The sequence below is a fragment of the Nannospalax galili genome, unplaced genomic scaffold, assembly GCF_000622305.1.
Source record: "Nannospalax galili isolate Female #2095 unplaced genomic scaffold, S.galili_v1.0 scaffold432, whole genome shotgun sequence".
Lineage (NCBI taxonomy): Eukaryota > Metazoa > Chordata > Mammalia > Rodentia > Spalacidae > Nannospalax > Nannospalax galili.
This window is the reverse complement of record NW_008331138.1, coordinates 749,835-767,885: the sequence shown is the minus strand read 5'-3', so window position 1 is coordinate 767,885 and position 18,051 is coordinate 749,835. Positions and strand designations below refer to the sequence as shown.

At 47.9% G+C, this 18,051-nt stretch overlaps 1 protein-coding gene across 1 annotated transcript in view; it reads right to left on the bottom strand.

Annotated features, from left to right (window-relative positions):
• Arhgap35 (Rho GTPase activating protein 35) overlaps positions 1-18,051 on the bottom strand; it is a 142,508-nt gene that overhangs the window by 6,506 nt on the left and 117,951 nt on the right. The window contains exons 4-5 of the mRNA XM_008821933.3: positions 7,175-7,252; positions 5,323-5,454 (exon numbers count right to left, since the gene is read on the bottom strand). Coding sequence (XP_008820155.1) covers positions 5,323-5,454; positions 7,175-7,252 — 210 coding nt within the window. The remainder of the gene's footprint in view (positions 1-5,322; positions 5,455-7,174; positions 7,253-18,051) is intronic.

Below are 18,051 nucleotides of genomic sequence, written 5' to 3'. Positions count from 1 at the left end.
CAAGGCCAGACTGGTCTACATAGTGAGTTCCAGGACAGCAGGGGCTACAGGGAGACCCTGTCTCAAAAAGACCAAAAAAAAAAAAAAATTCTTCCATGTAGGTGCTGGGAACTGAACCTGGGTCCTCTGCAAGAGCAGCCAGTGCTCTTAACCAGTGAGCCATCTCTCCAGCCCCAAAAATAATAAAAATAAATCTTGAAATTAAAACAAAAGAATAAAATAATTTTAAGAGGGCAAGACCACAGCCCCAAAACAATAAAAATAAATCTTGAAATCAAGAAAAAAAGAATAAAATAGTTTAAGAGGGTAAGACCACAGCTTCGTGGTTGAGGACCTTTACAATAGAGGACATGCCCAGAGGACCATAACTGGGCGAGACACATGGTGCAAGCTGGGCTGCAGTTCGGAGCCCTAAACTAGATTCTGATGATCTGGGTGTTGATGTGTGTATATGGGCAAGTGACACCTAAGGGTCAGCCTCCTGTCTGTGGAAAAGGCTGGAGACACTAAGTAGTTCAGAGGTCGGAGCCTGACAAATGGTACACTCCTGGGAGCTGGTCTGACTGCAGTAAGGCCAAGCAATGGGAACTGTGGGGACAGTGTCTGTCAGCAATGCCATGGGAACTGACGAGCCAGAATCAGCTTCAGCCCTCAAACCCAAGATTTGTTTCCATGATTTAGCTTCAATAGTTGACTTTGTAGCTTCGAGCTTTAAAATTCTTTGCTAAGTTTTAGTAAAAAGTCTGCTTAGCAGAAGGAAGCCATGGGAGGTAGTCACTGTAGACTGTGAGGAAATGCAACAAGCATGGTGTGGCTCAGTTTCACCTCACAGGACAAGTGTGCAGAGTTAGGTGCCCCATGACACCAACACAGCTATGTTGTCTTCATCAGGCACTGGGGTAGCAGCACCCCAGAGCAGTCTCACTTCTCTTGGCTGAGACAGGAAGTGGGGCTGGACTGGCTGCTTGGCCAGATGCCTCTCCCACGAGGAACAGGAGGGATGGGTGTTTCTTTGCTTTCTTCCTTGGGGCTCTGCTAGAGCTCTAACTCATGGTCACCCCTACCCCCAACTCTGGGAAGCTCAGCTTCCTACTCTTTTAGCCAGAAGCCCAAGAAGGGCCTAGATGGCCTCTGTCCTACACCCTCTGTTCTCCTTTCCACTGCTTGGTCTCTGTAGTCTTAAGCACTGAGGGGCACCAAGCACCTGGTGGGAGGACTTCAAGGAGAGATACAGGATCTTCCTTGTAAAGCTTGATCTTGGGCCTATGACATGAAAGCAGGGCTGGTTCCCTGCTAAGGTCCTGGGGATGGAACCTAGGACCTTGTGCACGCTACACGTGCTAGGTAAGCAGGATACTGCTAAGCCAGACTCGACCTTATCACTGTTGTTTTTTTGGTGCCTATGATTCTCCAGTTGTGGGTTTTTGACCAGATTTATAGTACTAGCCACAAAATTCCTCCTGTGGAGCAGGCCTTATAGCCAACCTTATAGCCAATCAGAAAACGTTGGTTGCCCCCATAACTGCCATGCCATTATTGTACCAATGGACACATCCTGCCAGGCAAGCTGGCATTATAACATGCACGGCTGAGCACCAGGTGAGACCACGGATGTCTTCTCTCCCTGTAGCCTGAATAGCACCTTCTGGCACTATGAGCAAACAAGCAGGGAAGAGAATTTCCTAGCTAGTCACAGTTGATTTCTCTATGTCCTGCATCTACAGTGAGTGGTGTCTGCAGCAATAGGGTCTCCATCGGCTCCAGACCACCAATCATGCCTAGAGGGAAGGGACAGGGCTATGGGCAGGCACTTGGAGGTCACACAAACCAATGTGAAGCCTATGTACACTCAAAGCAGCTGAAAACAGCTGAGCCCTCAAGAACCAATGAGGAGAAGAGAGACCACCAGAGACCACCTGGGACTTACAGTCATCCCTTATACTGTACCCAGACCAGGCCTTAAAAAGATACAAAGGACATGTGGTGGCACACACCTGTAATTCTAGTACTGGGGAGGCCGGGACAGGAGACTCAAGAGTTTCAGGATAGCTTGGATTATAGAGTAAGACCTTGTCTCAAAAATACACATACATGGGGCTGGAGAGATGGCTCAGTAGTTAAGAGCACTGGCAGCTCTTGCAGAGGACCTGGATTTGAATCCTAGCACTCACAAGATGGCTAACAACTGTCCATAGCTCCAGTTCCAGGGGATTTGATGCCCTCTTCTGTCTTCTGTGGGTACCGTACTACACAGGTGCATTTATATACATGCAGGCATAACCCTCATACACACAAACACATATAACACACATACATACCCCTCCCCCCCAAAACCCAAATAAACAAAGCAAAAACAAAACCAAGAAAAACCAAAAAGGTACAAGGACTAGCCCTAGGTCATAAAAACCAGGGGCAAGGACCTTGATTCCATTGTCCTAGCCCTGGCTGCCTGCTGCCAACAGAGTTCCAGACTCAGACTGGGAACTGTTGCTATCACTTCAGTGCCTGGGTCACTTACTTACCCTCTATACACCTATACTACTGGAAAAGAAGAATGTTGGGATCAAGGGTACAGACCTTGAGCAATGCAGGTGGGCCCTAGGTGTGCCATGGTCCTCCTCCCAGGTGGAGACAAGGCTGTGGCATGACCAGGCTGTCATCTCCCTTTGCTGGACCCAGAATGGAAGATTCAGAATGTTCTGGAGGCATAACCATGCACTAAGCCAGGATTGCAGCAGGGACCACATATTATCTGTCTATTGCCATCTGTCCCTGTCCACTTGGGGTCCCACACAATTATGTGCTTGTAGCAAGGAACACTGGGTCCCAAAGAAGCTATCTGGACAGACAAGAGGAAAGTGGGCTCCTATAACCAGCAACATCCTGAGGCAGCACAGGAACTACAGTCTATGAGGTAGCAAGGGCCATCTGCCCTGTGACCTTGGCCATCAGTCATGGAGTGTCTCTAGTCTAGACTGTCTCATCAACCCAGTGGGAAGGCTAGATGATAAGCCTGTATCATGAACATTTTTCCCTTGGACTACTAAGGATTGGCAGCCACAGGTCCTTGGCTTAGAACCACTGGCCTGAGGTGGACTTAGCTCTAGGACTCCTGTCAGCACAGAAGGCATAAGACAGCCTTGGGGACTAGATGGACTAGAGGGACTCTGGACAAGGAAAGGGTGCAGGGAGAAGGGGAAAAGAAGACCACACAGGCTGAGAACAATTCCTGGGTCAGAGTGAGATGTGGGGGAACAGATGGGAACATAAAGACTTGGTTTGCTGCCGGGAATCCCGAAGCCTGAGGCCACAGCTCAGGGCCTGCGCTCCACACTGTTCCTGCCTCTCTCCCCACTGTGATGCTTTTGGCATTTTCTGTTCAGCTTGCTGGAGTCTGCCTGCAGAAAATGTCAGTTTGCACCCAGGGAGCACAGGGATTCAAGCCCTAGCTTGCCAGTCCCCAGCCATGTGACCCTAGGCCCTCAGCTAAGCTGTGTTACTCTGAGAGCCTCAGGCTCCCTCTCTGTACCATGGAGATGTGAAACTACTTTGACAGTGACTAAGAACATGCCTGAACCCGGCTGGGCACATGGCGAACAACACTGTATGAGCTCTGGCTGGTGCTGCGAGTCTCCCATGTGATTCCCAGACCAAGGTAGGAAGACAACTGGCAAATAATCAGATTCCACTTGGTAGGTACTTCTCAGCAATGTTCAATATTGTGAGATTCGTATGCTAACAGAACAATTAGACAATGACCTTGATGTCTGTTGCAATGGGATGTGGAACCATGCATAAGCCTGAACACACAGACACAGCTACTTTTATGCTGTAAATGGGAAAGAGCCGGTCAAGTTGCTGTTACTATGGAAACCTGTGCTACTTTGGGGCCCTACAATCTTCCTTCTACCATGTCTCTTGACACTAACTTGCTGTTGCCTGACATCTGGTTCAGCTAAGCCCACCTCAACCAACAGAGTCCCATACCCTACTGAGTGCTTTGGCTGTGAGGTGCTATGCCAGCAAGATCCCTTTCTCCTTACTGACTTTTGCCAGGGTGACAAGGATGGACAGACAGAGGTGCCCTAGCTGACTACTGGGGGCCAGAAAGCACACAATGGAGGAAGCTGCAAGCCTCCACCCTTCCCAGGCTGTTGCAGGAGGCGTGTAGCCACCTCCTGAGCTGTGGAAGCAGCAGGGAGGGTGGTGGAAGTGGCTGGAAGGACAGCAGGGGGGGGGGGGCTAGCTATCGGCAGCACCTTCTTTTGTCCCTATTCAAACAAAAAGGTGCCATGTCAGCTGTTCTCCAGAAACAATGGCATTCTGCTGGGGGTCAGCACCTGACAGACCTCTAGAGGGCACCAGGTCAAGATGAGTATGGGGGAATCCGTTTGTAGCAGCTGGGCATGCCTCTGTCAAGTTCCCTTAGAGAGATAAGCTGTCTCCAGAGAGGTTTCCTACTCAGCTCACATCAGGGTCAGCCTAAGTCTCAAATGCTGCCTTTGGGCCTCAGTAGGCAGGTGGGAGAGGTTAGGAAATGTGCTGACTTTGAGAGGCTCAACTCTGTAGGCAGAACACAGCCATGGTAGAAGTCAGCTGTGGAAACACGAGACCAAGTGCAGGTCATCTGGGCTCTGCAGTCTCCACAGCTGGGTATGGCCTTCTTCAGTACCTGCTTCCTTAGAAGAACAGGGACCCAGGACTGGGAGCTACCTCACCTGTAACCGCACTGACTGCTTGAGTCAGGCAGTGACAAGCTGGCCCAGGGTCACACTCCCCCTTGCCTATCCCACTTCTTGGCACCTGGCAAGGATGCTCCTTTCAGCAGCTACAGAGGAACTGCTGTTTCTGGGTTTCGACAAAGACTTGGGAGGCCAGCCTGGGATACATGAGACACTACTTCAAATAAACACAAAAAACCGTGGGTGTTCACGTGCTACAGTGCCCCATGAGCACCTGGCTAGGGCCACAAGTGGTTTCCTGTCCCCTTCCACAGAGGTGGCTTCTCAGTTTGTATGGCCTCAGACTATGGGTTTACTTCCTTGAATAAGGCAGGGGAAGAGTGGTGAGGAGAGGGTCAAGGAGAATCTGTTACAGAATGGGCTGTTCTAAGCTTTACCCTGAGGAGTAAACTAAGGGCAGACATGAGGCTCAGCCAGTGCAGGAGTAGGGATTCCACCCAGCCAGGTGCACTTAGCTGTCAGGCTTGGGGACCTGCAGGTCCCCTGGAGTAACATTCAGAAGTGCCTATGTCACAAAGGCAGGGCTAGACTGCAGTCTCTTTGGCTGGCCTTAGGATGTGACCCGGTTGCCTGTACTCACTGTGTGCTTCCACCAAGTCAATCTGCATGCTGTACGGGACCAGGGGGTCTGGCAATTCTGAGAAAAAGCTCTTCATGGCACCTGCCACAGTGTTCACAGTGAAGTCTTTCTCTGCCAAGTCCAGATTGTGATCTGAAATGAAGTCAAGAGTGAGGTCAGACCCATCTAAGCTAGCAGAGTCCACAGGACAGGTTTCCAGAAGCCCAAGAAACCTCAAGGATGCTGCCCTGGGCTGGCCTAGAGCCTGGGCAGGGACTCAGGATTATCATGTGGTACAGAGGAGCTGGCAGCCTGGGTTCAGACACTGGCTGGGCAGCCTCCTTCAGCCTAGGGGACCGAGAGGAGTGGTGCCTGGCTCCCTAGGCTTCCTGCCCTGCCATGATGAGCTGCAGCCTTTTCCTTACTCTGCTTCCTGCCAGGCAGCAAGGAGGAGGGTTTCTTATAAAAACATGCCTGGCCATGCTGGCTGTGCTCTATCCCGGATCCTGACATAGGGAACAGGAATCCCTCTTTCCCTCCCTCTGACTCCTAGGCCTACATGCACTGGCCCCTCCCTTTACTTTTTCTTTTCTTTCTAGGCTTCGTCTGTAGGAGTCATCTACAGATGGACATCAGCAGTGTCCGTTTCTGGGTTTCAGCTGTTCAGATTCTTTTTTTTTTAAAACTTTAAAAAAAAAAATTTAAAGCTGGGCATGGTGGCACACGCCTTTGATCCCAGCACTTGGGAGGCAGAGGCAGGCGGATCTTTGTGAGTTCGAGGCCAGCTTGGTCTACGTAGTGAGCTCTAGGACAGCTGGGGCTACAGGGAGACCCTGTCTCAAAAATCTTTTTTACTTCTTATTTTTATTTTATGTGTATGTGTGTATTGTCTGAATGTAGGTAAGTGCTCCCGTGTCGTGCAATGCCCTCAGAGGTCAGAAGAGGCTGTCGGATCCCCTGGGAAAGGAGTTACGGACAGTTGTTAGCTGCCATGTGGGTGGTGGGATTCGAACCTGGGTCTTCTGCAAGAACAACCAGTGTTCTTAACTGCTGAGCCATTTCTCCAGCCCCTCAGCTGTTCAGATTCTTATAGATACAGCCATGTGCCACATAACCACTCTGGTTAGCAAAAGTCTACTAGATGATGGTGGTCCCATGAGATGGTACCACCTGGCTACATTAGTTTGTGTAAGCATACTACTTGACAGTCACTTATCCAGCAAGGATACACATCTCAGGACAAATTCATGATGTTCGAACAGTGGTACATGACTACAGGGTGCCACTGTCAGCTAGCTCTTGAGAGTGGGTGGGAGAGAGGCTACTGTAGGCATGGGCACTCTTGTGTCCTCTACTTGCCTTATTCTCTGGCCGCTGAGTGCTCACTGTTCTGGCTCTTCTCCTCTGGCACTGGTGGCATGGCTTTGCACCCCACAGTGTGGGCACTTCACAGGTTAAGAGCTGAGTCCCTGGAAGGGGGCCTCTCATAGCTGACCTACCAAAAGCTGCTATGACTCTCAAGAGTTCAGTTTGGGTATTGGGAGGCCAGTGCTGCAGTTATCTCAAAATGCTCCCTCACTTCTCTCCCACAGGGCCATTTCAAGGAGAAATATAATTGAGGTAGGTACCCCAGAGCCTGACAAAAACAGATCAGATCTTCACCTTAAATGCTACCACCCATGATCCCAGCCTAAGGAGGCAAGGTCCTTCCAGAGAAGTGAGCACATGCCAGGGACACAGCAATGGAACAGTTTTGACTGCCTCAGTTTTGGCAGGGATGGTTTGCTGACAGGCCTGGTCCCTACTGGGACCTCATGTGATCTGTCTCTGAGCCAGCACCTCTTGGTTCAGGTTAGGTCTATGGGTGGCCTACCTTGATCGAACTGTCTCTGTAGACTCTCCATCTCTGACTTGTTCCCACTGACCCGGTAGATGCCTTCAGTGCTCAGTCCTACAGAGAAAACAAGCCAGAGCTAGAGTTGAGAGAGGGCCACATGTGAGGACTGCCAAGTCCCCAAGACTTCTGCTATGAGAGAGGAGCAGGGCTAGTCGTACTTTCTTGTTTGACATTTCAACCACATTCCCTTCTTTCACTTAAAAATATCTAACTTACCTTTAAAAAATTTGTTAAATTAATATCTCATACAGTCCAGGCTGGTCTCTAACTCCCTATATAGTTCACCTGGCCTTGAACATCTGATCCTCTTGCCTCTCATGTGCTGGGATTACAGGCGTTTGCTACTATGTACTTAGTACTTGCTTTCTTTGTAAAAATTAAACAATACAGAAGTATGGGCTGAATGTGGTGGTGCATGCTTTCAATTCTAGTATTTTTGTGTGTATGAGTATACTGTCTGCATGGATGTAAGTTGTACACGTCGTGCAGTGCCCACAAAGTCAGAAGAAGGCATTGGATTCCCATGAAACTGAAATTACAGATGGTTATTAGCTGCCATGTAAGTGCTGGGAACTGAACCCAGGTCCTGTGCAAGAGCAGCCAGTGCTCCTACCCACTGAGCCATCTCTCCAGTCCCTTGAGCTTTTGACTTTTACAGATAAAGATAAGGAGCTGGGTGTAGTGGCACATACTTATAGTCCTAGAAGTGAGAGGCAGAGACAGGGTTGATGCAGGTTTGAGGCTAGCCTGGGATACATGGTGAATTTTAGGTCTGCATGGGCTACAGAGTGAGACCTTGTCTCAAAAAGCCAAAAAGGAGGCTAGGGAGATGGCTCAGTGGGAAAAGGCACTTGCTGCCAAGGTTGATGACCCAAGTTTGATACTTGGAAGCCCAAATGGGGGAAGGAAAGAAACAATTCCTCCAAGTTTTCCTCTGACCACCACACTTCTCCCAATAAAACATATAAAAATTCAAACAAACAAACAAACAAACAAACACAACAAAAGGAATATAGGGGCTAGCGGTGTAACTCAGAGATGGAAGGTTTGTTCTAAGTCCATCGCTAACAGCACAGAAAGAACAGAAAGCAAGCAGGAACACTGAAGCCGCTGATTCTGCTGCCACAACTCCCCAGTAGCAGGGACTGCAACGCGTGTGCACCACTGCACCCTGTTCCTGTCTATTTTATTACTTTTAATTCTGTGTGTGTTTGTGTGTATCTCCCAGGAACCCTTGCATGGAACTCTGTAACTATGCACCACTCCCAAAAGAAAGACTACTACCATACCACACTTGTTTTCACAAAGCATGCTGTAGACTTTTTCTTGTCACTCAGTGTTCTTATATTTTAGGGGATGAGGTGCAGCTCGATGGTGGAGCACTTGCCTAACACACGTGAGGTCCTGGGTTTGATCCCTGACACCATAAAATCAAAACACAAATCTAAAGATACCAGTGTGCACAGTGACTGATTGCAAAACAGTCCTATCCTTGTTAGGTTTTCCCAGGCTTTCACTGTTAGAAATAAGCCCATTATGCTGCTTTTTCTTTAATTTTGCTACAGTGTTGGGGAGGAACCCTGGCCCTCAGGCAAGTGCTCCACTCCAAAGCTCCACGAGTCTCCAGCCCTGCCTGATAAGCAAATGTAGCATATGCTTCAAAGTCTATATATTTTACTACATGAATTTCCTATTCAGGCTGTTGACTTTCCCACTACAGTGCTTTTCATTTTGTACTTGAAAGAGGTCTTTGCAGGCTGGAGAGCTGGCTCAGCAGTTAAGAACAAGTACTGCTCTTTCAGAGGACCTGAGTTTGATTCCCAGCATCCACGATGATGGCTCACAATTGCTTGTTAACTCTAGTTCCAGTTTCATTTTCCAGGAAAATGAAAGCCTCTGGCCTCAGCACCTAAACACATATACACACGATCACATAGGCATGAGCACGCACACGCATGCATGCGCGCACACACAATTAAAAAATAATTTAAAAAATGAGATCTTTGAGTATTAACAATGTTCATATTATGAATGTTTATTTTTCTTCTTTATATTACCTTATTTTTGGAGATAGGGTCTTGCCATGTTGCCCAGGTTACCCTTGAATCCCTAGGCCCGAGATTCTTCTGCCTCAGCTTCCTCAGTAGCAGGGACTACACATGTGCACCTGTTCCTATTTTATTAACTTTAATTCTGTGTGTGTTTGTATCTCCCAGGAACCCTTGGTGGCACACGCCTTTAATCCCAGCACTTGGGAGGCAGAGGCAGGTGGATCTCTGTGAGTTCAAGGCCAGCCTGGTCTACATAGTGAGTTCCAGGATAGCTGGGGCTACTGGGAGACCCTGTCTCAAAAAAAGACCAAAAAAAAAAAAAAATTAAAGTATGTAATTAAGCTAAGGCGTGATAGTGTACGCTTTTAATCCCAGCACTCAGGAGGCAGAGACAGGCAGATCTCTGTGAGTTCAAGGCCAGCCTGATCTACATAGCAAGTTCCAAGCCAGTTGGAGCTACAGGGAGACCCTGTCTCAAAATGACCAAAAATAAAGTATGTACTTAAAAAAAAACTGAGTTTAAGACCAGCCCCACCCCTGCCTTTTTAGAAAAAAACAATCCCCCTAAAACCTCATGATGTTGAAGTTGGAGAGATGGTTCAGCAGTTAAGAGAACTGGCTGCTGTTGCAGAGGACTTGGGTTCAGTTTCCAGCACCCAATGGCAGCTAACAATCACATGAAACTCCAGTTCAAGGGGATCTGACATCCTCTTCTAAACCTCCATGAGCATTACATGCATGTGGTACACAGACATATATACAGGCAAAACACTCACACACATAAAATATAAACAGTTTAAAACAAATCAAAAACCATGACGTCTTCTGTTTTTACACTTAGAATGGCTTTCTTAAGCACTAGCCATGAAGATTATTCTCCTGCCACAGAGAAGCATCCACTGTCCACCACTAAAAGCACAGTGACATCACCTGTGAAAAACACAGTGGGTTCTGCTGATCAAAGAAACCAAGTCTCTTCTGCAGGCCTTGGTCTTGAGCAGTGCTGGCTAGCTGAAAGGCCATAGGCCCTGAAGTCAACAGGTTCCTGAGAGCCAGGCATCTCAACGTTTGTTACCACTGTGACTACTGCCTCTGGGAATGGCATTAGGTGGATAAAGGCCTATGTGTTCTAAGGGCCCTGGACTGGCAGGAGGTGAACTTGCCAAACATGGGTACAGAGTCACCAGTTCCCTCTCTTTTCCTTTGAGACAGGGTCACCCTGTAGCCCCAGCCGGCCTGGATCTCAAGAGATCTGCCTGCTTATGAGCTGGGATTAAAAGTGGGTGTCCTTTCTTAAAAGCTGGCAACTCTCCACCACAGAGTGGCACCAAACTCACTGTAGCACCTGCCCACAGAGGAGCCACCATAGCTATGGTCACACTGCTTCAGCCTGTGGGGCCTGTGTACATGCTGTTATTTACTCTTCCACACCATCAGTGAGCAATGGCTGGGAAGAGAGCATACTTGAGAAGAAGGAGGCTCAGAAAGGCCAAACCCCATCTCATGGCACAGTTAAGGGGCAAAGGTGGTCTGTCTGGAGCCACAGGCCTCTGCCCTGTTCCAGCAGCCACTGGCTTAGGCTTATGCTATTCTATGTTAGCCCTTCAGCTGGGGTCCAGGCCAATATCCCCCCAGAAATGCCACACCCAAGTGAAGTTCATGGGCCCTGCATGCTCTGCATGGCTTTTGAGATGGTGTGTCCTCTACCACCGTCAATAGTCCATTCATCACCTTGTGCTAAAATATATCTGTGTATTTTTGAAACAGGGCCTTTAACTTGCTATCTCCCAAGTGCTGTGCCACTAGATCAGACCCTATGTGTGCTAAGAGCTCCTCTACCAATTGAGCTACAGCTCTAGTTTGCTTTAAAAAACAAAAAACACCCAAGAAACCAAAAAGCAAGGTCTTAGAGCTGAAGAGATGGCTCAGTGGTTAAGAGCACTGGCTGCTCTTGCAGAGGACCCCAGTTTGATTCCCTGTACCCACATGGCAGCTAACAACTGTCTGTAACTCCAGTTCTAGGGGATTCAATACCCTCTTCTGACCTCCTTGGGCACTGCACACATAAGTGCAGTTATATGCATGCAGGCAAAACACTCATTCATATACATGGTGGCACACGCCTTTAATCCCAGCACTCAGGAGGCAGAGGCAGAGGCAGGTGGATCTCTGTCAGTTCAAGGCCAGCCTGGTCTGGTCTCCATAGTGAATCCAAGACAGCTGGGGCTACAGGGAGACCCTGTCTAAATAAAAAAATATATGTATGTCTTTTTGAGACAGGGTCTCCCTGTAGCCCCAGCTGTCCTGGAACTCATTATGTAGACCAGGCTCGCCTTGAACTCACAGAGATCCACCTGGTTCTGCCTCCTGAGTGCTAGGATTAAAGGTGTGCGCCACCATGCCCGGCCATAAAAATAATTTTTAAAAAATAAAGAAAAAAATAAAACAAGGTCCTGCCTTGTAGTAGCCCATGCTGACCTTACTGCCTCAGCCTCCATGGATTACAGGGGTGTACCACCATGCCTGGCTTCAGTAACTTTACCAAGAACTTGTTCCTCAATGACTTTTCTGAAGTACTCTCAGACACATTTAAACTTTCTACCTACCTTAGATCTTAGGTGTACAGATGGAACCACCCCCATGCTGACAAGTTTTCACCAGCTAATGTAAAACCATGGTCTATGTTCTCTCTTTTCCTGAAGATCAGCTCTCTCTAAAGGGAGACACCACCATCCTCTGCACTGCTGCCTTGGCACTAGAGGGCACGAAACAATCCACACATTGGTATCTAGAAATGAGCTAGGGAGTGGGTGCTGAACTTCATGAGAGGATCCATGAGGATTCATGAGTGGATCCATGCATCACAGAATGGATACATCTGAGAGCACGAGGCTGCTCCGGAGCATCAATTAATCATCAACTGAGCACTTCCTGTAAGCTGCCTGGGTGTTTGTTTTACCAAACCTCATTTTAAAATAGCAATCCTGTTGCTGTTGTACCCAACACGATGGCATAATTTAGAAAGGTATCATTAGCTTAGCCAGTACAATTTATCACAACTACCACTTAGAATCAATTAAACACAAACAACACTGAGAGCAGACTGTGCCCTACCATAATGTGGCAAGTGACCCATGGGCTGGCAAATGGGTGGAAACCAGGATGCTGTACAGGGCAGGGCTATTTGCTCCAGGGCCTGAGACCACACAGAGAACAGGCTGTCGGCCTGAGTAGAGTCCCAAGCAGACACACTGGAATCCAGCAAGGCACGATAGCAGCATCACAGAACACCAACCAAAACCAGGCACACTGTCTACTAGAAGTCTTCAAAGACTCCCTCCACTAAAGCCCCACTCTTCCATCTTTTAAACACCTTTACTGGTTTCAAATATCTTCTATGGGGGCTAGAGACCAAATCCTGGGGGTTGTCCAGCCAACCTAGACAAAATAGTGAAGTCCAGGTTCAATGAGAGACTTGGTCTCAAAAAATTAGGCAGGAGAGTCAACTGAGGAAGATACCTGATGTCAACTGCTAGCCTCCACACATGTTCTGCACAGGTAAGCACACATAAAAGACACATATGTAGGCACCCCCCCCACAGGAATAAAATAAGAAAAAACTTGGAATGGCCAAGGTCACTATTTTCAGGTATCTGAACTGCCACATGGAACCAGCTAGATCCAACGGCTCTAGTAAACAGAACTATGACTAAGAATGGAAATTACAGGATGGAAATATTCTCAATACATGAAGTAAGTATTAATAGCCACAGATGTCATTTATGGAATGGGTCATAGCTTTTGAATTCTCTCCTTAGTGGCTAAGCATCTGACTGGGATGCTGTTTAAGAAGATTAGCATCTGGTCCAGGAAGATACACCTAACGATAATCACAATGACGAGTTGCCTACTGAGTCCACTCTGAATGAGGTCCAGGGTGCCTTTGTACTGGATATCTCACAATAACCCCTTAGGGCAGGTTGCCACTGGTTCTACAGCAAGAAGGGAACACTGGGTAGTACACATAAGGTCAGAGAGCTTACACAGCTGTAGCCTGGAAATGACTTATTCTTCCCAACTTATTCCTCTGAAGAGCTACTGGTGAGCACAGGGCATGTTGGGAAGAAGGGTGGAGCCTAGCGTGGCAGGAGATTGGAACAAATGGTGGAGGAGGTGGGTGGCTGCAGTGGAAAATGGCCAGGGTGTACCCCAAGCGTGGAAGCAAGATGGGGCCGTTACAGACCTGGGTGAGACCACCAGCCCACAGGCTGCGGGTGAAAGCTAATGAAGAACTGTGAGGTTTCTTTGTAAGTCACCCCGCATTCCCTACCATAAAGAAAACCCCCAAACTAAAGATGTCTTATGTTTGTCTGTGAGCTTGGGGTCTTGGGAGGGCGTCTCCCAAGAAGGGAAGAGGAAAAAAAATTTAGTGCGACATCAGTCATGACCTGAACCCTGCCCGATTCTACAGTCTGAGGTACTTTACTACGTTCTGGGTCTCCAGTTCTCAAAGTGGAGCCAGGATCAGAGCAGCTGAGGGGACTTATTACACAACAGGCTCCAGCATCATATATGTTGTTGGTTCAGTGTGGACAACACATTGCCAGACGGCTCTAGAAGGCAGCCCTTCTAGAATTGAGGTCTCTCCAACATCTAAATTTTATGAGTCAATGAAACCAGGGGTAATACGGGCATGCAAAACAGATAGATGCTTTAGGAATAAAGCACATCCAGGTAGCACTGTGATGGCTGCTATTTCTTTTTAAGATTTACTTAAAAAAAAATTTTTTTTTTTTTTTTGGTCTTTTTGAGACAGGGTCTCCCTATAGCCCCAGCTGTCCTGGAACTCACTATGTAGACCAGGCTAGCCTTGAACTCACAGAGATCCACTTGCCTCTGCCTCCCAAGTGCTGGGACTATAGGCATGCACCACCACGCCCAGCTAGATTTACTTAAAATTTTTATTATTTTTTATTTTATGTGAATGAGGTATTGCCTGCATATGTGTAAGTGCACCTGTGTTGTGCAATGCCCACAGAGGTCAGAAGAGGGCATTGGATCCCCTGGAACTGAAGCTACAGATGGTTGTCAGCCATCATGTGGGTGCTAGGAACCGAACCCAGGTCCTCTGCAAGAGCAGCCAGTGCTCTTAACCAATGAGCCATCTCTTCAGCCCCAAGATTTACATTTTAAAATTATGTGTATGTGTGTGTGTTTGTGCCTGTGAGTGTAGGTACCCAAAGAGACCAGAGGTCTTGGATCCTCTGAAACTAGAGTTATAGATGGTTGTGAGTCACCATGTGAGTGCTGGGAACTGAACCTGAGCCTTCTATAAGAACACTTAATAACTTAACCATCTCTCTAGTGCCAGGTTTCACTTAATTTTTCAACCATGGCCACACATGATATTTATTTAAAAAATTTAAAACTATTTTTATTTTATGTGTATGAGTGCTATACCTGCACGTGTGTAAGTGTACTTGCGTCATGCAATGCCTTTTCAGAGGTAAGATGAGGGTGTTGGATTCCTGTGAAACTGGAGTTACAGATGGCTGTTAGCTGCCATGCTGGAAACTGAACCCAGGTCCTTTGCAAGAGCAGCCGTGGCAGGATACTCCTTTGATACCAGCACTTGGAGGAGGAAGGATCTCTGAGAATTTGAGGCCTGCCTGGGTTATATAGCAAGTTCCAGCTGGGGCTACAGGAAGACCCTGTCTCAAAAAGACAACCCCCCCCCCAACAAAAACCAAACCAAAACAAACCCCCAACTACTTTGTTGACAGAAGCAGGCCCAGTGGCCATAGGCTTGCACTGTCCTATGGGCTATGAACTGGCCTATCTTTACCCTTCTACTGCCCAGCTCTTCAGAGGCCACTTGAAAACCAAGAGGAAAGAGAACAGCCTCATGGCCAAATCTGCAAAGTCCGAATGAGTTTTCCTTCTTAGCTCCCCTCACAAGCTCTCTCAGCCAGAAGGCTTGCAAGGCCTAGCCACTGTTCCTTTCCTTTCCATCATGCATTTCCTTTCCATCAGCAAATCGATACTTCCTCCAAGGCAAACTTGGATTTGCTTATGTTCTTACTTTCTATATTTAGATATAAAACCTCAGCATTTTAGTCCTTTTTTTTTTTTTTTTTTTTAAAGTGTAACTGGTGCTGTTCACGTGCTAAAACACTCTACTCAGACAGGATGGATGGCAAGCAATGCCATACTTTCCTGGAGGTAGAAGGCATCGCATGACCCGTTCTGCTAGTCTCTGCTATGTCCAGGAGGCTGAGGTTAGCTCACCTGCAAGGCCCAATGGGTACCAGAGCTGAGGGAAGGAGCAGGCTTCCCTGGCTACCACATCTAAAGTGTTTTCCAGAGGACTGGCTTTCTGGGGGCCACAGAAGCTCTTCCTTCAGGTCACACGCCCACAGTCTGGCCATAGTGTACCTCCTTCAGAGGCCTCTGTGCATTACCTCTCACCTCAACAGAAAAGGGGTGGGGGGCAGTGAGGGTTCGGTCAAAACCAGAAGCAACTACGCTGTATCCCCTCTCCTGAGCAGTGAGGGTTATAGGTCCTACTTTGGCATAGTGGTATGTGTTAATGAGATCTTGGCACTGTGTTCAGAGTAGCTATTATCCAAATCATGCAGCCACAGCAGGTGTGCAAAGGCAGACACACCAAGTTTCACTGCCAGGAAGATGTGGGTTTCATCCCTAAGCCTGACGTCCACCATCTGTACTGTGGGAACAAATGAGATGACTTTGGCGACCCCACAGTGTAATGCCTGTTTTCAGCTAGCTGTTCTCACAGTGTACACTCTGTTTTTGTGAGACAGGGTCTCATGTATCCCAGGCTGGCCTGAAACTCCTGATCTCCAGAGGGCTGGAATCACAGGACTGTGCTGCCATGCTTAACTTTGTAGCCTGCACTTAAATTTTTTAATTTTTTTTTTTTTGTCTTTTTGAGACAGGGTTTCCCTGTAGCCCCAGCTGTCCTGGAACTCACTATGTAGACCAGGCTACTCGAACTCATAAAGATCTGCCTGTCTCTGCCTCTCAAGTGCTGGGATTAAAGGCGTGTGCAACCATGCCTGGCTAAATTTTTTAATTTTAAGTAATTTTAGTCATCAGGTGGGTGCTGGGAATCAAACCTGGGTCCTCTGCAAGATCAGTCAGTGCTCTTAACCGCTGAGCCACCTCTCCAGACCTGTAGTCTGCACTTTTAATAAGCCTCAGGAGCAAGGTCTGCTTGCAAACATGGTCGGCATTCTGAATGAAGCCAGTCAGTCTGTAGAAAGCATTAAAAACATGCCTGGGCTTCAAAACTAGAGTTCCCTTGGTCACATCTGGCCTGTCTTATAGCTAAAATGTGCAGCTGAGAACAATCTGCCTGCCCTTTATGAGGCTTGGGAACTTCACCAAAATCAAGATACCTGTATCATTAATGAGTCTGTCAAGATGCTGTGAAGATCACAAAAATAAAAGGTACACTGAAATGATAATACTAAAATACTAACAATAGTTAACTTTTCTCTAAGAAATGACTAAGTTCCTAACTAAAAACACTGAATCCTCCCAGTAATTATCTGAAATACATTATGCCTGTTGTTATTCTTAGCATTTATGGTAGGAAGGATTTATTCTGGTGCATAGTTTCATGGTAGAGGAGGTATGGTGGCTGGGGCTCTGTCCACGGACCCAGGCAGTTTCAGTGGTGTGATTTTTGTCACATCTTGGAGGATCAGGAAGCAGAGAGGGAGATTTTTCTGGGTTTTTAAAGACAAGAGTCTCTCTCATGCAGCCCAGGCTGGCTTTGAACTCACTATGTAGCAGAGGTAGGCCTTGAAGTTCAGATTCTCCTGACTAGTGCTGGGATCACAGATGAGCACCACCAAACATAATCTGTTTTTCAGTCAGCAATAGGAGGCTCAGAGAGGCCAGGCCATCCGTCCAAGGCCAGAGAACTGGATGAATGGGGGAGGTATGATCTGGCCCAGCTAACATGGGTCCATCTCAGCTGATGGAGCATGTAGGCATCAGGCTACATCCCATGAGGGGCAGTCTCACACTGCTGTCAGGCAGCTCCCCCCCTTCTCTGCTCCAGGGTCCATCTGAAAGGAGCAGGTGCTCTGAGAAAAAAAGCCTTGCAGCCTTGCTGGGGAAGCTTCCAGCTGCAGTCCTTGCAAGGTCGCAGGGGTCCCACTCACCAGGTTCCCTCATCTTCCTGTGCTGTGGGCAGCTAGAGGTGCTCAGTCTCTTCAGAGCCCCTGTTGGCTTCCTCCCCTGGCCAAGCTCCTCCTGCCAATGTCAGACCTCTTTCCTCGATTGAGTGCCACACACTGTACTATGATGAGCCTTGTGTTAGCTGTATTGTAGCCACTGACATCTGCACAGCATGTACGTCATCATCCCAGGACTGTCTGAGGAAGAAGGGCTGGGTAATCTGAAGGGAAGCCACAAAGTCCTTGCACCTATCTGGGCATCTGGCCAGGCTTGCCATGAACTGTGAAACAGGGCTTTTGGGTGTAGCACTGAGCCAAAAATTCTGTGCTCCCCTGACATACCAGAGAACACACCCCTGATGACTGTTCTGTGGGAGGCACGTGATGCAGTGAAGGTGAGAACACAGTGCTCTCTGAAGAACAGGAATGAAGGTTCCCAGCCAGGACAGCTGGGAGAACCCTTATGCCAAGAATGTCAAGTGTCCTTTCCTTCTAAGTGTGACTTCGTCAGCATACCCATATGAGTGCAGTGGCAAGGGATGGTGCCAATGTGACTCTGAAGGGAACTGGTTCTGAGGGAGCTCATGGTTGA